The 23877-nt window shown below is 44.1% G+C and overlaps 1 protein-coding gene across 1 annotated transcript in view; it reads left to right on the top strand.

Moving 5' to 3' along the window:
• Positions 1 to 22364, top strand: part of HECTD4 (HECT domain containing E3 ubiquitin protein ligase 4) — a 63184-nt gene extending 40820 nt beyond the window's left edge. Inside the window, 25 exon segments of the mRNA XM_009880308.1 lie at positions 3 to 81; positions 696 to 833; positions 968 to 1104; positions 1271 to 1431; positions 2016 to 2197; positions 3604 to 3809; positions 4127 to 4257; positions 4482 to 4687; positions 5691 to 5870; positions 6206 to 7509; positions 9208 to 9415; positions 10289 to 10512; positions 10594 to 10745; positions 10954 to 11060; positions 11972 to 12095; positions 12929 to 13119; positions 13742 to 13888; positions 15053 to 15172; positions 15328 to 15483; positions 17418 to 17521; positions 18858 to 19079; positions 19541 to 19707; positions 20160 to 20355; positions 21176 to 21398; positions 21878 to 22364. Of these exon segments, the coding sequence (XP_009878610.1) occupies positions 3 to 81; positions 696 to 833; positions 968 to 1104; positions 1271 to 1431; positions 2016 to 2197; positions 3604 to 3809; positions 4127 to 4257; positions 4482 to 4687; positions 5691 to 5870; positions 6206 to 7509; positions 9208 to 9415; positions 10289 to 10512; positions 10594 to 10745; positions 10954 to 11060; positions 11972 to 12095; positions 12929 to 13119; positions 13742 to 13888; positions 15053 to 15172; positions 15328 to 15483; positions 17418 to 17521; positions 18858 to 19079; positions 19541 to 19707; positions 20160 to 20355; positions 21176 to 21398; positions 21878 to 22014 (5202 nt within the window). The 3' untranslated portion in view covers positions 22015 to 22364.
• Positions 22365 to 23877: the final 1513 nt, after the last annotated feature.

The raw sequence follows: 23877 nt of genomic DNA, 5'->3' as shown, positions 1-23877 counted from the left end.
TCCCTACAATTAGAAGAAGATTCCGTAATGAGGCTGAGAGGAAGTCTGGGTTGGATCAGATTAAAGGAGCTTTACAGTTAGGTATGGCTATGTTTATTTCTGTGCGTCTTGTTTTATATGATGTGCCATAAGTATGACAGTAACACCCGTGTTTCTCATGTTTTACTGTATTCAGGGCTGGAAAACTTAAATTAAAGAAAATTTTCTTGCTGTTTTCATCAAGTACTTAGAATTTGTTTTGTCATTACAATTTTTCTTTAACACTTTTACCTAAGTTGGACCATTTAAATAGGGAAAATGGTTTTAGAAATAGTGGCAGAATTTGTTGTGCTGTTGTGATGTGGATACAGAAATACTTTGGAATAATAGTTTGGGAAGAAATTATCCACGTGCATTTTCTGTCTATGACTATGTAAAACTTCTGAGAGACGCTTTAATAAGGAGGGATTTGTAAATGGATACAGTTCTGGCAAGACAACCTGTTTGTGGGAACATCACAGCAAGAGCAAAGGAAGAATTCTGAGCTGTAATGAGAAGCATACGGGTGTCTCAGGAAAGCTCCACTCCCTATCTGTCAGCCTGACTGAAAGAATATATAAGTAATTAGATAGCTCAACTGCTTATGATGTTAATAAGAATGAGAACTGATTTCAAGTGGCTGGGGAAAATAACTAGCGCTGCTTTTTGTCTACCAGGAATGGTTGACATTGCACGACAAACTGTAGAATTCCTCTATGAGGAAAATGGTGGCATCCCGAGGGACCTCTACCTTCCTACTATCGAGGATATCAAAGATGAAGCCAACAAATTTACAATTGATAAAGTACGAAAAGGTAAGGTCAGCAAAAAGTATGTTGAGGGGAAAATAAAAGCTAAGGGCCTCTAATACTTGGGGTCTACTGTATAAATTGTCAGGCTGAGGAAAATGCTGCAGCTGAAAAAGATTTTGTTGTCCCGTTCTGTCCAGGTCTCACAGTGGTGACTCGCTCTCCTGACAGTAACAACGTTACCAGTAGTGCTGTGGGAACAGCTTTGCCCAAATTTGCTATTCGTGGGATGCTGAAGACATTTGGTCTTCACGGTGTTGTTCTGGATGTTGATTCAGTGAGTAAAGTTACATTGAGAGAGGGCTTTTAGTGCATCGGCATCACACGTCTGCGAGCAAATGTGTTTGTGTACTATACTGCTGGAGTGCTTATTTGATTCTCTTTGAAGGAAAAAACTATCATCGTTACTGCGTTTATTGACAGTCTTGCTTTTGGTGTTCCAGGTAAATGAATTGGTACAAGTAGAGACGTATCTCAGAAGTGAAGGAGTTCTGGTGAGATACTGGTATCCCATTGACATGTTAGAAAGGCCACCTGCTGGTTACAGGAGGACTGCAACAAATGGATTGGTTACCCTGGATAATACCAACATTCAAATTCACAGGTAAAAAAAAAGAAACGTAGTTAGAAGGCATTTCTATTATCTGACTTGACCTAAAGCATTTCCTATAGTACAATTATTTACTGCAACCTTGTTTTGAGTAGTAGTAAACTTCCAAATCTTATTGTAATTGTTGGATTAAAGCTGAGGAAAAATTCATTGAATCTCCATGTTTTAATGGGTAGCGGGGTTTTGATTATTTTTTTTTTCTTTTGTAATAAAGGCAATTGGTTATAATTGTTGGAAGGGTTTTACTTAGTCATGTGAAAGTGTTTTTATACATGCCGGTGTAACAGGTACCTTCCCTGCAGCTGAGGTTTCTTGTACCATCAATCAGTTGCTATCTCGTAGCTCAAGAGGTCTCAACTGTGTGGAGAGTTGGCTTCTCATTCAGATGCCTCAGTTTGGTACCAGAATTATATGGGCTGAGTGCTATCTTAAGTGAATAAGAAAGATTTCAGTCTAACTGAACCATTTAAATAAGAATAAATTAGTCAGATATGTTTGGATTCAGGGGCAGGTTGCTGGATATGGCTTATTTTAAGTATGGTGAAGCAATTTTGTGTTTTGATGTTTGTGTTTTGTAGAGAGCTTTTGCGAAGTGAAGCTTCTCTGGCCAAGCTATACTGCCGCATGGCTCTCCTCAATATTTTTGCCCCCAAATCTCCACATATGTTTACTCGTCTGTTTCATATTCCTGCTATCCGTGATATCACTCTGGAACACCTGCAGTTGCTATCCAACCAACTTCTTGCACCACCTCTTCCTGGTAAACACTGATTTTTATCACAGCTCTTTTTTTTGGTACAGTAGATTTCTGGGGACAAAAAAAAAATCTAATTAATTTGCCACTTAGTGATTTATTAGTTAATAGTGATGGGATTTAAAGAAAAAATATCTCAGTGGACTCCTGACCTTAGCAATAGGGTGCTAAAGTGAAGTTCTTGCTACCGATCTAATTAAAAGTGTGCAACGGAGTTCAGAGGCCTTCCCAAGGGTCCATTCAGTGTGCTTCTGTCCCTCTGTCACTGGTGATCTTCTGTCTGGGAAGTATCCGTATGGGATGCTTGTAAGGAATTGAGAATGTTTGGTAGTTTGAATCCAGGGTAGTAAAGCCAGTTGGGTCTCTGTTTTCAAAATTCAACTCTTCTTCATTTCACAAAGTGGTTTGTCCTTTTCCTACTGGAATCACAGATCTGATTAGAGAATGTATGTGCTGAATCATGGAAAAGAATCTGTGGCTAACTCAAGTGAGTGTTAACAAAGATAATTATCGTGACAAAGCTATTCTGCATGCAAAGAAATGTGTGTAACATGGCTGGAGCATAAGGAGGAAGTAGGAAGTGCTAAACAGAGCCTGTTAATAACTGAAATTATTTACCATTGGAAAGAGTCCTGTTCCCTCCTCCAATTACCTTGAAACTTGTCTACCTCTAACAGATGCCGCGTCGTAAAATATCCTCTTGCAGAGTACAGCACTACTTTGCATGGCTTTAAGATAATTTTACAAGCTTGTATTTTAAAGAGGAAAACTAAATAAGTTTTATTAAGTCCTGCTTAACACATACAGTTTCCAAACCAGCATTTTAGTGAATTGCCCGCCCCTTTGTGCACTGCACTTTGTCTTTCTTTGACTTCTCCCATTAGCTCCAGAATAACAGCTATGAGATGTCGGGGCTTGTGACCCACTCGGGGCCACCCAAAAGCTATCTTGGGAACAAATAAAGCCGCTTTCACCTTACCTAGAATGAGCGGGGAAGAGAGCGCTTCTGGTCACTTGTCCTCGTTGCACTTAGGCAGTAAATTGATATATACGTGCCACGGCACAAATGGATACGCCTGCCACGGGACAAAATGAGGCAGTTGTAAACCCACAGCTCTGTGTACGTGTGGCAGGCTTCCTTAAGGGTTGGCTTAAGGCAGGTGAAGAAGACAGCTGGCATTTAGAGCGCCATCCCATCTGCAGCCACCGTTTCAGGGGTGCGAGTTTGGTCTTGGGAGGATCCTTTCTACTGGTGACGTTTGGGAGGAGGTTTGCACTTGCTCAGGAGTGAAAGTAGAGGCTTGTAACATTCGAAGTGTTTTAAAACTTCTCTTTCCACTGTCTGTTTCACAGGCAACATGAACGTGTTGAAGCGATCTCCAAATTTGTCTTACCTTACTTGTTTATTACAGATGGAACGATCAGTTCAAGTTCTATTCTTTTGGCCCAGTCCCTGCAACACTGCATCCATTCCCAGAACTGTGCTGCCACAGACCTCTTCTACCAGGGCAATTCCCAAGCCATCAGAGAGTGGCTCACTGTTGCCATTACTCGGACGCTGCATCAAGGAGAGGAGAGTCTGTTAGACCTCACTAAACAGATCTGCTCCTTTTTGCAGGTAAAATACTTAGTAATGTTTTATGAGCAGTGTTGTTTTGCTTTCTGGGGAGCCCTTGCTTTATGTGTGGTTCTAACTTCTGTAATACTGTCCATCACGCCGAATTGTTTCTTTGGATGGATGGTGTTCCTATTCTGATCATAGTGGGCACGCTGAAAACACAAGCAATAGCAATACTCTGGATTGTGTTAAAATGAAGTGGCCTCGCCTTATGTCGTGATTTACAATGCTATATCGTATTTGAAAAAAGAAGAGGGAGGTGGTTTGCTGCTGCTGCTGCTGCTTGGGGGCTTTCATTATGAAATGCTATGTTACAGACGGCACCAGAACAGTTTCCTGCTCAAGAATTCCCAATTTCAGAATCCAAAGTCAATATGGATGTTAATTTTCCTGGGGCTGCCTTTGTAATTGTGTCCTGTAAGGAAAGTCAGTCTGGATTCCGCAAAGAGTAAGTAATAGAGGAGCCGAGAGTGGCAGAGATTGAAGATGTGCTGCTGAGCCTCTGTGAACCCTGAGTATGTAGGTGCTCATCTTCTAGATTTTTCTCTTCTCAGAGATTCATTTTGTGGGTGGTGGGATAAACACCGCAAAGTGTTTAATCTTTCCGTGGTTGGGTTGGGATTTCTAGTAGCTAGCTACAGTCTAACCGAACTGCTCTTGCTCTCTTCGTAGTTCATCCCTGTATAAAGCTCCTTGGGCTCGAGTGCTTGTCTACGGACTCGGGCATAAAGTTAAAAGGAATGGTCAGTTGAACCTAATTGAAGCAGTGTGCTATCCTCGAGATGCCTCTCCAACCAACACAGGCCTAACGCCTCCCCCAACAACCAATCAGTACCCTTCAGTGATCACCCCTACGGACAAGGTCCACATCAAACTAGGTAAAAAAAACCCAAAACAAACAAAAGCCACACACAAAAAAAAACCCAACCCCAAAACAATCAATCAAAAATCTTTAACTGTGTTCTCAGAAGTGAGACAAGCATCACCATTGCCTTTGTAGGAGTTTCCTATATTGTCTCCAGTCCTACCACTGGTTGTGACAGTATTTTTGTACTAGGTATTAAGAAATGTGTCCTAGAAGAAATATGCCATCATTCTTAACCAGACAGACGTGGTTTTATAAGCGTTGGAAGCCATCTGGCTATGACTTTGGTAGTTCTGTTAAATTCTGTTAGTTCTGTTGTCTTCTGACTTTTGTCTTCCAGGAGTTCACAAAGCAGTGTTTTTGACTATTTCTGCAGTGCTCAAGTTGATGTTATTGCTATTTGAGGTGCTGTGTTGCAGATGGAGATTGGAGATTACTTTTTTTTGGCTTTTGTGGGTGATTGTAGGGTCCTTTTAATACGCAGAGTAATATATATGCAGTATAGTAATACATAGGTCATCCCAGCTTCTCAAGCAAGAGCAATCGTTAATATTCCTTTTACCCTTCCAGCCTAAGGGAGAGACAGTGTGATTTATTTAGAGCAGTGAAGGTGACTGAGCTGCAGGGAGCTCTTAAAGCTTTCCTTTGGAGGTCCTCAAGTTCCTTTGCTGAACTACAGCATCTCTGATGTTATTCTCAATACCGATCAGACACATCATACTACAAGTAAATGGTTTTGTGGAAGTCCTAGATGTATTTAGATATCTACAGGCTAAAAATAGTTCTATTTCATATGTCATGTAAACAAAATGTTATCTGTAGTTTATAACTATAGATTGTATCAACTTACCATTATAGGTGAGCATTCCTATTGGTGTATTACAAGGTACTTAATCGAGAAAATTCTCACTTGGCATAAAGTTAGCCTCAAAAAAATCCTAAGAGATATGTTACTACTTTTATTTTACAAATGCCTAGGAGTCATGATAAGTATTTTCTTTGACCTTTTTGCTTAGGAGTATCTCCTCCTCCTGGAGCTGTGTTGGTCTTGCATTCTCTTCCCCTGGAATTCCCCCTGGCAATGGCATTCACAGAACAGCTATTAACTTGGAAGTTGGAAGATGGGGATGGAAAATCAGAAGACGAACTGGATACTATTCCTGCTTCAGTTCTCTTGCAAGTAGTGGAATTTTTAGGTGAGAATGCAGTATTTACTTATTAATGTGCACCAATAATGTGCTGGCTCAGATGGAGAGTTTCAGGAAAAAAAGAAAAATTGCAGTCACAAAGTATTTCTGAGCTCTTCCATTGTATTGAATTTTTCTTCAAACTCCAGAAATTTTCTGTTGATACGTACTTCTTGAAATAGCCTTCCTGCCTGTCTTACTGCTGATGTTGTCGTGGCACTGAAACAGCCATTGAAACAACCTTTTCTCATCCCTTTTTTTTTAATGTTACTGTTGCAAGTCATGTAATAAAGCTACTAACAGTGGAATACTGCTGACTCCTATGTCTTGCCCTCCACACACAGGGAACTTTCTCTGGACAACTGACATGGCAGCATGCGTGAAGGAATTAATATTTCATCTCTTAGCTGAGTTACTTCGCAAAATTCACAATCTGGAGCAGAAAAAAAATCCAGCAGGATTGTCATCTTCGATTGCCCTTCAACTAAATCCCTGTCTAGCCATGCTTATGGCCCTGCAGTCAGAACTTCACAAGTTGTACGATGAAGAAACGCAAAACTGGGTGTCTGGAAACGCCTGCGGTGGTTCTGGTGTTGGAGTGGCTGACCAAGGAAGATTTTCAACGTACTTTCATGCTCTGATGGAAGTCTGTCTTGCTGTAGCAGAAGTAACCTTGCCTATCAACATGAGTGTCACAGCTAATGTGATGTCTTCAACAAGTGCCCCAAATCTTAGTGACTCTTCGTCCTCGTCTTCGTCTTCTCCAGGACAGACACCACAGAGTCCAAGCTTGCTGTCAAAGAGGAAAAAAGTCAAAATGAAGCGGGAAAAGACATCATCTTCTGGCAAACGGTCTTCGTCCAGAGCAGCTGAAACAGATGCTGCGATCCTCAGCATAGGAGGAAGCAAGCCTGAGGATATGTTATGGTTTCACAGAGCACTGACTCTGCTTATAATTCTCAGGCACCTAACTAAAAAGGATCCACAAGGGTTGGGTGTGACAAATGATGCTGTGGCAGACGCGTGTCAAGCACTGGTAGGTCCCACAGCTCACAGTCGCCTGCTTGTCATTTCTGGAATCCCAACTCACTTGGAGGAGAGTACTGTCAGAAATGCAATCAGAAAGGCATGTAATGCGCATGGTGGAGTCTTCAAAGATGAGATCTACATCCCTTTGCAGGAGGAGGATCCCAAAAAAATCAAGGACAAAGCAGAAGGAGGAGAATGCAGAACCGAACTGGAAAAACCAACTGTTTCCAGTAGCGCAGACAGTTTGGATATCAGCAGCTCTAGCAGTGTCACGCCTGCCATGAGCGTTAGTGCTTCAGCGTCCACAAGCCAGGCTTCCCTCTGCAGCTCGCAGGGTATATCTCGGACCGTTAGCGATATCTCAGTTGACCAGTTTCAAGCTGGACTGGAACTGGCCATCCCACCGGGATTGCTGGAACCACATGTTGTTTCCAGCCAGGAGAGTTTGGATCTTTCGCACTGCAGTACTGGAAGCCTTGGCAGCCTGGGCAGCCTCGGGGAACCACTTGACAACGTGGAAACCGCCTCTGTGTCTGATGTTGGATCGATGTACACGGTCACATCTCTGGACAACCAGCCACTGCTGTCACGGCCAATCAAAGGTTTTGCTGTAGTGGAGGTAAGAGCCTTCAATCAGGAGAGGGGGTGCCTTTTGGGGCAGTTTTGTCTGGAAGAATGAGATCTGATTCTAGTAACTTTCTTTTAACCTCTGGCTTTGAGAAATCCAGCACTTTTTGTGGCTTGTGTTTGACACCATGATCTGACTGCTAAGGAAAAAGTGTGCTGTGTGTTGGCTTCTGTAAAGATTCTGCTAATCTCCGTCACAACTTGAGTGACGGAGATTTAAAGGCACCGCTAGAAAGGTGTAGCTCAGCGTAGGTCATGGGTGCAGAATAAAGGTATGTCAATGTGCACGGGATGGCTGAGGAGCACGGAACTTTGTTCTCCAGTGACTTTCTCTGTATCATTCACAGTCTTGGAAGCATTCACTGTCTCTCAAAGGGCAGAGGGGACCAACCAGTGGAGTTATCAAATAGCAATTTTAAAACAGAAGGAAGTCCTCTTGCGTGTTGCAAGTTGTAGAGCTCATTGCCCCGAGGTGTTGCAGAAGCCAAGAGCATAAATGAATTCATAAGGGATTAACTTCATGGAGGATGTGCAAATCGGTAGCTATTAAGCACAGCAGTCAATGCAGCCTTTGACTTAGGAAATCTTTAAACTGCTGATTTCTGGAGGCTGAGAGAATATGTAAAGGAAAAGGTCTGTTCATATCTTCTTTCATGTAACTTTCTTCAAAGATTTGCTACTGGCCATTGCTAGAGATTAATTTAGAGATAGGTGGCCCTTTGCTTTGACCCACAAGGCAATTATTTAATGTTTAATGACTGCATTTTCACATAATTTAAGCCATCTACAGATTCCTTTATAAAGTTACTTTAGAAGAGAAGTTAAATTGTATCAATGTCTTGTTCCAAATTAATTCTTGGAAGCATCGTGGGTGAGTGTCATTGATGCCAGATCACTCCAGGTTTTCAGCTGCGCACAAGAACCCTTCCTTTCTGTTGTTACGCTAACGGCATGCTGCAGATTTATCAGAAGCTTGCAAAAGCACAGCCTTTTTTGATGGCTTGTGAGTGTAGAGAGACATTTTTGCGTAGTCTGGGATTGTATCAGTTTCCCTTTTAGAAGAAAATCAGCTTATTTAGATAGGAAATCTTCAGTTGCTATTCTTAAGCTATTAATTGACATGAAGACACCAGAGTTGAAATAAACCATAAAGCGTGTACGGAAAGCTGTCAGCGTGTTCACATTGAAACCTACTCCAAGTCTGTAGCTGCTCTGGTAATGATGCGTGCTGGTTATTCTTAGCATGAAAGGAAGTTATTGTTCCTGGTCCCAGTTTGTCTGGCTGAGACTTCACGGCCTGTGCTAATTTCGGTATTTTTTTCTAGTCGGAGAATTGAAGCAAGGACAGCAGACTTGCAAATCATGACAGGTTACCTATTTGAAGCTTTCAGCTTCTGATCTGATATTTCGAAGGGCTGCGTCCAGACTGAGAGATGGAATAGCTGGTTCGGAGCTGTGCCTGCTCAACTCACAGCATGATGATTTCAGTGGCCAGATGTTCTTGAAATGGATGTTTTCTAGGCTGAACCTGAATTTTGGTATCAAATTATTGATGTAGGAGAATGGTAGAAGAGATGCAATAGTGATTATCTTCATGGGGAGCGGAGAAAGCTTAAGACCCAAATTTGTATAAATGGAAGGTAATTTGTTTTGTCAGAATTCCTGTTAACTAATTTCATTATTTGTACAGATAAGGTCGAGAGCTAAAATAGAGAAAATCCGAGCCAGTCTATTCAATAGTAGTGATCTCATTGGTCTGTCCAGTCTGGATGGTGAAGATGAACTGATGGAAATGTCAACTGAAGAGATTTTAACTGTTTCTACTGTAAATCAGAGTTTATTTGATACACAAGGGAGCCCAGCACTAGAAGATTATTTCAATGATAAGTCAATAAAAGGTATGTGGTTTTCATATTGGCAAATATCTCATTTGTATTGTGCGGGTTTTTTGGGACGTACAGGGGTCAGATGCTGCTTGCTGGTGTAAACTCAGTATGACTCACTAATTGATGGATGACAATGAGGGGGAGCCAGGGAGTAATTTCAAAGCAAGTTTCCTCCCTCTCATCAGTTGGCAAGCAGCTATTTGCAATCTGAATGTTGCTCAACTGCCCTCACAGCTAATCAAACAGGAAAAAACCAAACAAAACTGAAAAAACACCCGTACCACAAAAAACTCCCCACCAACCCAAAACACTACCGAGTTGTTCAGTGACTTTTTTGAGAAAATGGCTACTGTAATAATTTACCGCTGTTAGACACGGCATAATTTTAGAGTAGAAGCTGTTCAAGTAGAATTGCTAGTAATTTATATTCTCTAGTAACATGAGAGCTATACAGACCCTACTGCACCCGGAATATGCCAGAATCCGGAATCGGGGGACAGGGTGGGCTAATACTTGCAGGAAGTTCAGTTGACTACTAGTTCCATTGATAGGTGTCAGTGTGTATCTACACAACAGAATTTTTATGTTGGCATCATAAATAATCTACTCTTTTATTACCACTACAGCCACTCAAACAATAATTACAGTATGTGGCCAAAACAGGAGAAGGCATTCAACTCTCTATCGTAAATGGGGTATTAGGGTGCAAAAAGTTCACGTCTGCTAAAAGAATTTTTCTAAGTGTTTTTCTCTCTTGGAGCAGGTGGCAGGTGATAAAGTATTTTAGCTGAATGCAGAATGGGTGGCTTTTTTTTTTCCACATTTCAAATTCCACCGGTTGTCATGGTATTTTATACCACATTGCATTTCTTTTTTTTTTATTAGGTGAGAAATTGGTCCCAGGCGCTCGGGAAGTGCTCACAGAAATATTTAAAAGCTGCGTCCATTCTGAGCAAATGCTGAGCTTAACTCCAGCGAAACCCATTAAGGTTGCTGATATCTATCTTAGCAAAGAGCAGATAAATTCTCAGACTCCTGGAAACCTCCTTCATGTGTTCTTCACAAATGTCCGTCCTCCGAAGAAGGTGTTAGAGGATCAGCTTACTCAGGTAGTGCTTTGAAAACTATTTTCAGCATCTTTTTGTGTAACTTGAAAGCACTGGGTAATGATTCACTTTCTATGTTGGAAGATTTTAAGGAAATACGGTGTGCCCAAGCCGAAATTTGACAAGAGCAAGTACAACAAGGCGGGCAAAGAACAGCATCCAGTGAAAGTTGTGAGCACCAAGCGCCCGGTTACTAAACCACCTACAAAGGAAAAATCGATGCTCAATAGTGTCAGGTGGGTGTCTTCAGCCTTTTGACAGTTGCAAAACATTTGATTTCTCTTTAGGAATCTGGATTTTTTGTTCCCTCTCCCTCTGTATTTGCATGGACTGATTAGAAGAGGGAAGTGTGACTTTGAGATCATAAAAGACCCTCAAGGAATGTTTTGGTTTCTTGAACAGAAGAAGGAAAACTTTAATCCTAACATTGGCTTTATCCCATAGCCGAACAGCCTTAAGTGAGAAGAAACCTACTGTGAAGCCAAAGTCTCCTGAGAAGAGCAAACCTGACGAGAAGGACCCTGAAAAGTCTCCTACAAAGAAACAGGAAGGTAGTAGCTGTAGAGAATTGTTCTGTAGTATTACATCATAGAAGAGAAATAAATTTCTTGTACTGGCATGCTTATATGATGTCATAATAGATTTGGTTGTCTTTGATTGTAATGAGGCTAACAGTGTTTTTTCAGTACTGATTTAAAATGCTGCTTTTATTTGTATATCTGTAAACCTGACTTATGAACGTAAGTGAGAGCAAACCACGCTCATGCAGTTCATGCAGCAGTGTCTGTAAGCCGTGTGAATCCACTGGGTAGAGAACTGGCTTCCGAAGAGGTATAGTTTCAAGGCTTTTTTTTTTTTTTTTTTGTACAGTGGGAGATTAGGGTATCGTGGGGTTGAACTAGGTGGTTTTAAATCGTGTTTCTCAACTTACATAGGAAAATTATTAAGGTGCAAGAGGAAAACTGGATGAAAGAGAAGCTTCAGGTGCCTCCTAACTACTCTCTCTGTGGAGGAGACAGTGCAGCCATGCCATGACAGGGCTTAGTTCCAGGATCTTGCTTGATATTTCTTTTTCTAGTTAGGTGGAAGAGTTGAATAGACATGAGCTGGGACTCTGCTCTTCACTGCCGGAAATGCCAGGTTAGCTCAGAAGAGGGGAATTTCAGCATTCAGCCAAGTATGGATCCTTGATGCCTGGTTAGATACACTGGTGGAGCTATTCCAGAGGGCAACTGGGGGATTTGTGTCCTTGAGAGGAAAGGATGAGTGCCGTTTACTGAAGACCAGATCGGGCCTGAATGGCATGATGTTTAGAACTACTCAAGAGATGAGCCATGGTGGGATGGGTAGAACCAGGAGAAAGCTGTCGAGTAGCTACCTCATACACTCGCCGTTTGCCTGTGTGGTGTGTAGGATTCATAGTAAGGCACTAACTGTTTGATGGTGTTACCTTTGCCGTCAGTTCCTGAGGAGAAGTATTTGACACTGGATGGATTTCACAGATTTGTGGTTGACCGATCTAAACAGGATATCCGTAGTGTGTGGAGAGCTATTCTGTCCTGTGGATATGATCTACATTTTGAAAGGTAAATTTTGCAACTCTTTTTGTAAAGCCAATACTGGTTAATTGTGCTCACGTCAAAAAAAAAAAATTAAAGAAACCCAAAAAAACCCCCACACTTGATCCCAGGTGTTGCTAGTCGAAGTAGCTTCTAACCAGTGTGTTAGTAACATGCAAACTTGTATCCATGGCTGCAAGACCTGTAGAGGAAACTGCTGGGTTTTTTTCTTAAAACGTGTTTTAAAAGAGTTGCCGTGCTGTCAAAATGCAGGTGCCTGACTTTCTTGAACACAGCGTAGCTAATGAAATCGTGTGCCGTACTGTCCTTTATGGCTTCCAAACTGTAAAATAAATTGGCTTGATGAGAATTGTAGACCCATCTGGTTGTCTCTGGTTTTACTTCCACAACAGCTTTCTATTCTGTGCGGGGGGTATTTGTGTGTACTGGCGGTGCTCTCACTGAGTCAGTAGTAACGTAGAAGAGGGACAGTTACTTCCCTATTAATACTGTACAGGAAGAAAGTCCCTTAAATGAATCCTCCTTATCTCTCTGTGTCAAGCCACAGGCTAATTGCCGCTTCGTCTTCCCCTGTATCCGCTTCAGAGCATAAAGGAGATGCTGCAGTAAGTAAGCTTAATAGGCAGCTCCTCTTTTTCTTATTACTTAACAACAGTGAGGCAAGGTAGGTGATGAATCGGTTCTTATTCTTAAACTGGAATTTTTGTAATGAAACAGCTCTGCTTAAGGAAAAGGGAGAGGAGTAGAAAAAGCTACCTGGTGGTGTGCTCAGTGTGCTCATAGTAAGCAGCATTGTGCTCGGGTTTCAGCAGGTCTTACTTACGCCTTTTCCATTTCAGGTGTGCCTGCATTGACGCAAGACACGCTCAAAAAGCGTCCCGGAAATGGACACTGGAAATGGATGTGGCCCTTGTCCAGTATATTAACAGGCTTTGTCGTCACCTTGCGATTACACCAGCACGACTCCATCCCCATGAAGTTTATTTGGATCCGGCTGATGCAGCGGATCCCAGAATTTCCTGCCTGCTGAGTACGTATAGATTGTGTGCGTAGAGACTTTCTGCAGTGGAAGAGCTGGGTAGTGCTGCTGAAGGACCTGGCTGTGGCCCGGGTGGTTGGGACGTTCCTTTGGAGGTTGCAGATGAGAGTCTCTGTGGGCCGAGGGGGAGCACCGAGCCTAGGTCTTCTCTCTCGGGGGGTGGGATTGGGCACCACGGTGCCTTTGGCAGCGTTGGTAGAAATGCACTGCAACCGTTCTCTGCTCCCCGAGCACACCTCCTAGGTCAGGCTGGGGCAGGAAGATATCTGGCGAGTTTAGCTTGCAGGGGAGGGACGGTTGGACCCAGGCAGACTTCAGTCACCTAAATCCTGTTCCAAGTGTTAAGCTCTTTAAGAGAGTCCCCAGCTAATGCAATTTCAGTGGATAATGAAAGATTCTGGACTCGGACACCCAGAGAATGGAGATCTGGGAAGGAACATCATGGATCACAGCTGTTCTTGCATCTTCAGCCCTCTTGTTGATGTTCAGGGATGGGGAGGGGCTGCTTTAGGAGGAAGCTTGTGTGGCTCCTGCACTGAATCTGCTGGGGAGGGGGGCTTTGCCGTAGGCAGGGAGTCTCTGTATCTCTCTGACTGTACGTTTCCTACCTCAGATGTTCCCGTTGAAAGTCTACGCCTACGGTTTGCGCTGCTTCAGTCTCTAAATACGACGTTGGAGACCTTCTTCTTACCGCTGGTGGAGCTTCGGCAGACCGAGATGTACGCGAACAGTATTGCTGCGTTACTGCAAGAGGCCAAAGGTCGGTTTCTGGGGGAACGTGGTTGTGGCCTAAAAGGGTGCACTGTGCACCATGCTGAATTGCTTGGTATATTTTGCAGAACATTTGAATGCGTGTATGCGTGTGGCAGAAAGGAGAACATGGAGGGGAGAGGGAAGACGAGACAGTGAGGGGTTTCAGCGTGCTAGCAAAGGCTTTATCGGCTTCATTCGCAGCCCCGTCAGCTGGCGCGCGGTCTGTCTGAGGCGGCAGCCAAAAAACGGCGTTAACCCAAGGGCGTTTCTCAGTGCAGGAGTTTTTTCTTTTTCTTGCTTTGTTTTTTAAAGGCGAGGGGGATTATTCTTGCAAGTAGTTAATAGACACTGTGCACCTTTCTTGACCGTGGAGGGAGTTGGCCCATCTTTTCTGTCTGTGGGTGGCCTTCAAATGTGCCTTTATCTTCTTGGGGTTATCAGTAAATTAAAATTCTTTGTTAGTCAGCGAGCAGCGGATCAAGTGAAAGTCCCAGGACGTGTTGGCATCTTCTTTGACATTGAAGTTGTAGAATTAGAGAGATCAAGAAAATACTTAGCGTGCGTCAGCGTTTAAAATAGTTCCTACAAGCCTTCATTAGACAACAAACAAAACTGAGATTTAGGTCAGTACGTTTCCCAAACCTTTTTTTCTGAAGAAGAAGAAGAAGATACAGAAGTCACCAAAGGTGTCATAGGCTTTTGTATTGGCCCAGCTAAGAAAAAAACACCTCATCCAAACCGTGTAAACCCAGGATGGGGAAGCGAGGGATGTTCAGAGATTTTTGTCTTTTATAGAGCCCGTATTTACAGTGCAATGTGACGGCCCTATTTTTTATCATGTTTTCTTGCCTCTAGGGTTACTGTCAAAACATCTCAGATTTCTGAAAGCTATTTGGCAAAGTGTTTCTGATTTACAGAGATTCTGGTGGAGTTGCTGGGATCTATTTATATAACATTAGAATTGCGTTCATCAGTGTTCTAACCCAGTGCACTTCTTCCAGTAAACATCAGGAATAAATACTTAAAGAAGAAGAAAACCCCCATGTGGATTAGCCACATCTTACCTACTTGATGAAGATGAAATTGTTACTCTACCGTTGTCCATTAGAGAATTTCAGAAAATAAAGTCGTAGAAGGGTAGATTAACTGAAATCTGCGTTTCTTTATTTAGGTTTAATCTTTTATGACACAAAAGTAACTGTAATGAACAGAGTGCTGAATGCCACGGTCCAAAGAACTGCTGATCATGCAGCCCCAGAAATCACCCTGGATCCCCTGGAAATAGTGGGAGGTATGGGAAACACTTATCCTTTGTCCTTTTCAAAATCCCCTTTAATCCATTGCGACAAGTCAGATCTGTTTTAACCACGCTCAGATGCTTATTAATGCAAAATACTCTGAGTTCGAGGATTTTATTTTTTTTTTTCCCCTTTTGTTTTTAAATAGGGGAGATCCGGTCTTCAGAAAATTCCTATTTCTGCCAGGCAGCGAGACAGCTTGCCTGTGTGCCGTCCTCGCAGCTCTGTGTGAAACTTGCCAGTGGCGGAGACCCCACGTACGCTTTCAACATTCGGTTCACAGGAGAGGAGGTTCATGGCACAAGTAAGTGGGGATTACGGAGTTACCAGCGTGGGTGACGTCGGGTACAGTCGCAAGAACGTACTCCAGGTGGGATCCAAGTTCTCAGCGCAGTGTGGCTCATGGTAACTTTAAGGCGCAGCGTTACCTTCGGGCTGTTTGTATTCCTGCGGATGGAAAAAAAAAACCCACAAAACTTCCAAGAATTAAGCAAGCCAGATGGTTAATTTTCATATTTTAGGTAATACAGCAGGAAGCACGAGTGCCTGAGTGTGCAACTCTGCTAACTAGAGCAAGTAAATAAAGGAATAATAAATTGTTTGAAGCACGGGGAGAGCATTGTAAGAATGTCTCTTCGGGTTGTTTTGGTTCTCGGGTGTGGTAAACCCGGACTGTGCTGATAAAAAAGGGGTTTTTGTTGCTATTTTTTAAAGTGCTTTCTTGTTAATAATGAGCTGGGGAATGCTCCTGTGGTTTTTATTGTTGAAGTGATGTGAGATTGTATAGCAAATAGGTGAAGATACTGTTAAATACTAGTGTAGGATACGTTATCAAACGTAGTTGTCAGGGAACGTGCAAGTGGTAACAATTAAAAATGGTCGTGCCCAAGCGAGGTGGTTTTGAGAATTGTTTTCAACTTGACACCAGAAGTGTGAACTCCAGCTCGTCCCAGCCGAGCTGAAGAGATGGTGAGTACGGTGAGGGTTTTGGTGCTTTAAAAACTCTCCTTAGTTTTTGCAGTAAATACCATTAAAATTGCATCTTCCTCGTTTTTGTGAGGAGACGTACGGTATTTCTTGCAATCATTTTAACAGTTTTCGTGTGACCGGTTAAAAGAATGACCCTCATTAAGGAGGAGACATTTAACTGTCCTGACTTCACCTGACCGGCACAGGGACAGACTCCTCATGACGGAGGAGTACTTCTTTTCACCAGGAAGTATTCAGCGATGATCTTACTGTATTAAACAAGACTATTATACCTTCTCTTCTCCTCATACTATATTTTGAGGTTTCATTTCCTAAGATCTTTGTTACGTGGCTGCTGCGCAGCCCCGTTGGATCCTGAGTGTCTTTGAGGGTGCTGGCTCCCGTGGACGCTGCGTGGGTTGCGCGTACCCCAGGAAGAGACTGGATTTAAACAAGAGCCGGGAAAATCTTGCTGTGCAGATCTGTTGAATCATTGATAGGCCATCAAGGCAAATATCAACGGCGTGTCAAAGCAGCAAATTGATTGGCGCTGTCTAAATTAATGCGGTCTGCGTACTGATTGTAGTAGGTCCTTTTTGGAGGTTCGTGGGGTTATATGGAGTTAGAGAAGAAAAGCCCAAAGTGCACTTCTCGTATTACCCACCAGTGTCATCTATCAAATTGTGTAAAGGAAAATTCTTGTAAGTGTGCACCTATTAGCTGAACAAAGGGCTCCTTGATGCCTTCTCTCAAGGGGAATTCTGTACTTTTTGAGGTCTGTGGTGGTTATTGACAGTATCTATAAAGAGATAAATGTTCTGTCCGCAGCTCAGAGTCTGTAATGATTTCTGCTGCATTGTCTCACTGCTTTTAGCTGTGGAAATGGCCCATCGTTGTGAAGACAGCGCCATTCATCTTCTAATCAAGTAATGAATTCCATTTGCAAGCCAACTGATGTGACAAATGTTTGTGCTAGTCTTAGGCTAGAGCAATGGAAGATAAAGCGGCACTTAGGAATTCTGCAGGAAGCAATTCAGTGACTGGTTTTTGCATGTAATTTAACTATTTAAATGTGGACTTGGGTGCGGACAGTAGGCTGGCAGGGCTGGCATCTACCCCACCCTTGTTTAAGCCACATATCGGTGGAGTCAGAGAGGTCCAGTGCGTAAATCTCAACGTGATTTCAAGGTGAACAGCAAATTCTGGCTTAAAAGGCAGCGGTATCAAGCCTCAGAGGGCATTTCATTATTGTGCCCCTCTCTTTTGCAGGTGGATCTTTCCGTCACTTCCTTTGGCAAGTTTGTAAAGAGTTGCAGAGCTCCTCGCTCTCCCTTCTCCTGTTGTGCCCGAGCTCTGCAGTGAATAAGAATAAGGTTTGATATCTCAATGCAAGAAATGAAGTTGTTTTTTTTTTCTCTTTTGGAATGCATGTGTTGAACAGGAGTAGAACACATTCGGTTAGCAATACAGAGAGAAGCTTCAGACCAACAGCCCCCATAGCACATTGTACCAGACAGGGCTTGTGCCTGATAGAGCTGAAAATGACTGTTGATGAACCCCCTGTTGTACTTCAGGTGGCACTGCAGGGACTTGAAGAAGTAGCCGAGTAGTCAAAACTGCAAAATGTAGCAGAATTAAGACTCCTGGTCAAAGTTCACTTCGAGCGGATCTGGTGCAGTTGTCTGATTTAGAGATTGTCCATCCTGAACTAGTGAGGCCATATTCATAGAATCACAGACTGGTTTAGGTTGGAAGGGACCTTGAAGATCATTGACTTCCCCCCCCCTGCCCTGGGCAGGGCCACCTCCCCCCAGCCCAGGTTGCTCCAAGCCCCGTCCAACCTGGCCTTGAACACCTCCAGGGATGGGGCAGCCACAGCTTCTTGGGGCAACCTGCCCCAGGGGATCACCACCCGCACAGGAGAGAATTTCTTCCTAATATCTAACCTAAATCTTCCCTTTTCCAGTTTGAAGCCATTCCCCCTTGTCCTATCACTACACGCCCTTGCAAAGTCCTTCCCCAGCTCTCCTGGAGCCCCTTTAGGGACTGGAAGGCTGAATTCTGCTGGTGTTACTCAAGGAATGTCACCAGGAAAGTCAGTTGCATTGAGAATAGAGTAAGACGCTCCATCCGTGCTGTGTAATGCGTATTTAGTGCCCTCCTGTTTTGTCCAGTAGATGTCTTATAGAAACAAGATAAAGCTTATGGCCCAAAGGATTTAGAGTAGCTGAGGACAGCTCGTTTCCTTCAAGACCGGTGACACAGCAAACCTGGCTTTGCATATCCAGACTGTATTTCGGAAACATCCCATAACCGGGAGGGTTTAGATACCGAATTGCTAACACCAATACAGAAAAGTCTTGTGAATGCCACTTAGCAGAGCTTGTAAAAGCCGGGCCCTCAAGGAAACCATCTCAATGGCACTGCTTTCGATCATTTCGATCACTGCTTTCATCAGGCTGAAGGAAACCATCTCAATGGCACTGCTTTTGATCATTAAGTGATAGGATAATGTGCTATATATAGTATTAGTGTATATTATGTGCAGACTCCATGCCACACTTGAGCAAATCCTTTTTCAGCCAACTAAACGGTATTCATCATGTTCAAGTCAGAACTTCCCCAAGCCTGTTAACTTGTGGACCCACAGGGGACGCGTCTGTTGCTCAGTACTGCTTTCTGAGCTCTTTTCTGCTTTTTCTTCTGAAGGGGAAGTACATTTTGACACCGAGCCCTATAACCTACGCAGAGGAGCAGTTGTTCCATTTCTTTGGGCAGCTCTTGGGTATTGCGATTCGAGCGGATGTTCCTCTGCCACTTGACCTCCTGCCCTCCTTCTGGAAGACCCTGGTAGGAGAGCCGCTGGATCCTGACGTCGATCTCCAGGAAGCTGACATCCTCACCTACAACTACGTCAAAAAATTTGAAAACGTAAGTAACTTCTTTTTTCTTTTCCCTCCTCTGGTTTTGGGGTTTTTTTCAGGGTTTACCCCCATAAGCACCTTCTTCTAATACCTGCGAACTTTACTGCCTGCCCTGAATGGTAGCGCTCGGCTTTGCTGCTGGCAGATGTTTTCCATGTGAGCACGGCTGTGAAGTGTTTCGACTCATGTTACAGGTGCAGGATTTTGCATCCCGATGGCTTGGAGAAGCTGCTCGGTCTCTTCTGCTGGGAGGCACGGTGAATTCAGGCTTCTGAAACACTTACTGGAATTTGGCAGCGCTAAACCAGAAAATAACCCACCAAAGCAATTATGGGCTTTCGCTGTCTGTGCTGTCTCCAGAGGACAGAACAAGTGCACTTTGTGCATTGTAGTGATACCTTAAATGTGTGAGAATAACAGCGTACTGCGGCGTGGTGGTCATGGTACTGTTCTTGTGTTTCGCGACAGATAAATGATGAGACAGAACTGGAAGCTCTGTGTGCAGAAATTGCCTCTCAGCATCTAGCAACAGAGAGCCCTGACTGTCCCAACAAGCCGTGCTGCAAATTCACCTACCTGACCATGACGGGGGAAGAAGTGGAGCTTTGTCCCAGAGGCAGACACATTCCAGTGGGGTAAGGAACAGCTTTCTTGGCAGAACGTTGTGCTGGGTTACATGGGAAAGAAGCATCTCTGGAATCATTTTCCAGGTACCAGGCTCTCCAGAGATGCTTTTGTAACAAGCTGAAGGCTGGAACGATCTGGGAAAGCTTCACATTTGTTGGCAGGAACTTGGAGTCACTCGTGCTATTTACTGCCTGTTGTTCCGTAAGGAACGGGCAGCTGAGGAGTAGCGCTTATCAGCTGCTCGCTGGCTGTGGTGAACAGCCCCGGCTGAGGGATGGCCCAGTGTGAGAGAAGGAGAGGAAGCTGAGGAAAGCGGGATTAAATTGGGAAGCATCGGAATGCAAATAGCTTAGTGCTCACTCTCGATTATTTAAAGCAGAATCACCCCCTCACGGTCTGGGGTGGGGCAGGAGCATTCTTACACATTCTCCTTTCTCGTCCTGAATCTCTGCTCTTGCAGATGGGAGAACAAGGACGTGTACGCGACCGCCATCCGGAGCCTGAGGATGCGTGAGCTGCAGAGCCCGGAGTGCATGACTGCAGTGCGTGCCGGACTCGGGTCTATCATTCCCCTCCAGCTTCTGACTACGCTGACCCCTCTGGAGATGGAGCTGAGGACGTGTGGGCTTCCGTACATTAACCTGGAGTTTCTCAAGGTGTGAAGAACTGCAGCTTCTTTGGCAAAACTTACCCCTCTGACGCGTAGAGGAGAGGACCCTCCCTGGTGGGAGGTGTTAGGGGAGAACCTTCTGCTTGTGGTACGGCCGGGACGGTCCTGCGGAGCGCTGGCCTCTACTTGGACACCCCCTTTGCCCCCAAGGAAGTATTTTTTAAGATTTCACTGGATTGAGAAAATACTAGGAGTGGGGCTTGTTCCAGAGAGGAATAATGAATTTGCTTTTTAACGTCATATTTTATATGTATCTCCATTTCATTGAGACTTAATTAATATTTGCCACTTGAGCTAAGGGCTGAAAGAGCCATTGCCCCTATTTTGAATTGCAAATAACTTCTGAAAACCTAAAATTAATCTGTAACAGACAACTTCTGGTCCTAAATACTTTCATTTTGTTACCAGAAGAATTATGCCATAAAAAGAGATGTTCTCTTGTGTCAGAAGTTGTAGAATATGTTCAACCATGGGTGGTGGCGTTAGTTTGTGTTTTCCTTAAAGAGCAGCAACGCTGAACTGCCCCGGTCCCGCGTGTTAAACAAAATCACAACGTACAGTACCTGCGCTCTGGGGGGAGCACAGCGAGACCAGCCCGTTCCAGAAGCCGATGGGTGAAAAAGATACAAACCCACAGATATTAACACTCTACCGTGGCCAGATTTCCTAATGATTTTGAAAAGGCGAGAGAACTTGGGGGGAGAGGTGTAGTTACTGTCCCCTTCTGTCCTCCCCACGCGTACGCGGGGAAGATCGATGAGGGGAGAAGCGAGCAGCCGCGGACACTGTCCTGTCTTTTCTCTTAGGCACACACCATGTACCAGGTGGGCTTGATGGAAACTGATCAGCACATCGAGTTTTTCTGGAGCGCGTTGGAGATGTTCACTCAGGAGGAGCTCTGTAAGTTCATCAAGTTCGCCTGTAACCAGGAACGAATCCCCTTCACCTGTCCCTGCAAAGACGGAGGCCCTGACACCGCCCACGTCCCGCCGTACCCCATGAAAATAGCCCCCCCCGACGGAGCCGCAGGTACGGTCGCCCTCTGCTAAGGCAAAGAAAATCCATTCTGCTCCCGTCGTGCTTTGAGCTTGCACTCCCCCCTTTTTTTTTTTTTAATTTAAACATGTATTTAATGCAGACAGAATGACAAAGGAGAAGCAGGTAGTTACGGCTGTAAATAAGAAGAGAGCAGACCTGGTTTTAAACGAGGGTGAAAATAAAATAAACTTTAACTACTTAAACCACTGCCCTCCAGAGACAATAAGTGACTTTGTAGAATATTTGTCTCCTATGCTTTTAAAAGGATTGAACTATCAGCAAAATACTGTCCTGGGGACGGGCTGCGCAGCCCAGCAGTGCTTAAGGTTCGGGAGACGTGGGCAGGGATCTTTTGAATCGTTTTCTTTTGATGCTCCTTGGTGGGGCGGAGGGGGGGAAGGTGCTTTTGGAGAAAAAGGTGAAAAGCGGAGGCCGTGTCCAAACCCCCTCTGGCGCTTCTTCCACCGCAGGTTCTCCGGACTCTCGGTACATCCGTGTGGAAACGTGCATGTTTATGATCAAACTTCCTCAGTATTCCTCGCTGGACATAATGCTGGAAAAGCTCCGATACGCCATCCACTACCGGGAGGATCCGCTCAGCGGCTGAGGGGGGAGAGGGGCTGCCGAGAGGTGACTGGATTGTTTTGCGACTCTGCTAACGATGGAAACCCTTCGATTCACATAAAAATACCTCCTGTAACACTGTGTGACGAGCTGGAGGTTAATTTATTTTCTGAACTTTTGTTCCCGTTACAATAATTACTGGAAGACTTACATTTTGTATTTGTAGACTTTGTGGTGGACTGGTTATTTTGCTGCCTTGTTTGTGGAATATTTGTAGGATAGTTTAGTAAAGACCGGTTTGTGTATAATTTAATTTTGAAAAACCTTTAAACATGTACATTTCTAATTTTGTAATTTAGAACGGTATTACCCATGCGAACACAACAAAAGAGAGTTCGGGAGCACTCGGAGGCGGAGGCTCGTAGATCGCTCTCCCCTGAAACATTTTTGAGTACAAAAATGGAATGAATCGGGTGTGGGGAGGGAATGGCCGCGGGGCACCTGCAGGGACAGAGCACAGTGCCTCTTGCAGCGCGGGCAGAGATCCTGCAGGATTTCGAGCACTTGCTTGAGTTGTAGAGCAGAAAATACGCTGCCAAACTGCATGGTTCAGTTTCCACCATTTTCTTGTAACTTTTTAAACGACAAGCAAGCACACGGGGAACCGCCACAGTTAATTTGGGGTTTCAGCTAGACACTTTCGATCAGCGAGACTTATAATTGAAAGAACAGTGAAAGGGCCGTGATTCAGTTGGGTTCTCGCCCTAGATGTTCTTGAATGTCTGCTTTGCTTAGTAACGAAATAATTTATTGTAATTAAATAAGTAGCAGAAACAAAATGGCTTCTGTCCGTATGGTGTAAGATACCACAGTTCAAGCTTATAATCTGTCACTTGATCCTATTTCCGAACAAGCTTTCAGAATACTCAGCGTGTGCTTAAACACCCGTAACTCATTTTTTGTACTCAAAAATGATCTGGGATCTAAGAGCAAATTATCCGGAAAGTGTGACACGCGAAAGGAGGCTGAGGTGGGGAGGCATGAAGTTACACGATAAAGCTGCTGTTTTCCATGGGAAGATAACAGCAGACTACGGAGAGAGAACAATCCTCTCGGTTTCACTTTTCTATGTTGTGAAATACGTTCAGGGGTGGCTTCCAAATGACACGTCACCGCGTGTGTCTTCCTTTACTCGTATCGAAGCGGTTGCCCTGCACCGGGGACGCGTTCAGAAGTACGGCAAAGTGGGAATTACCCGTTTGCTAAAGAGCCGAAAACATACCGCGATCCCGCTGTGCTCCTCGGCTCGGTACTATATGTAAGTGAAGTGCCAGTACTGAGCTCCACATTCGTTATTTTCCTTCCGATGTGCTTAGCGCACGTCAGCCACGCGAAAGGTCTCCGATGACGGGGGGTGTGTGTGTGTCACTGTACTTCAAGGTTGGTCTTACGTGTCTCTTTAGAAGACGCCGTACGCTAATTTGGCTCGTCTCAGTGGTAATGGGAATTGAAAAAGCTGTATTTATTGTATATTATTGTGAATATTGGGAACGGTGAGCGTGTGGTACTTGGAAGATAAAGTGTGAGTAAGAGAGAAAAGCCTAAACCAGTGTGTATATTCTTGTTCTTCGGTGAGCGAATGGAAAAATGTGTGTGCAGCAGTTGTAGAGGTAGTCGTCGGCGTACGGAGTCCGCAGATCCTGTGGTTAGGAAAGCTGTGTTACCCTTCGCTTGCATATTGCCCTCTCAAAGGAACAGATACGTGTAGGATGAATATTTACTCTTGAATCTTGTCCATTTCCTGGTAGAAGCATTTATGTAGCTGAGAAATCACTGGGAGTAAGCGCAAACACACCCGGAGTTTACAAAGACCGAGGGGAAAACTAAGCAGCAGCACAGCTCGGAG

This window comes from Charadrius vociferus, unplaced genomic scaffold (genome assembly GCF_000708025.1).
Source record: "Charadrius vociferus isolate BGI_N301 unplaced genomic scaffold, ASM70802v2 scaffold332, whole genome shotgun sequence".
Lineage (NCBI taxonomy): Eukaryota > Metazoa > Chordata > Aves > Charadriiformes > Charadriidae > Charadrius > Charadrius vociferus.
This window is presented reverse-complemented; position numbering and strand designations above follow the sequence as displayed.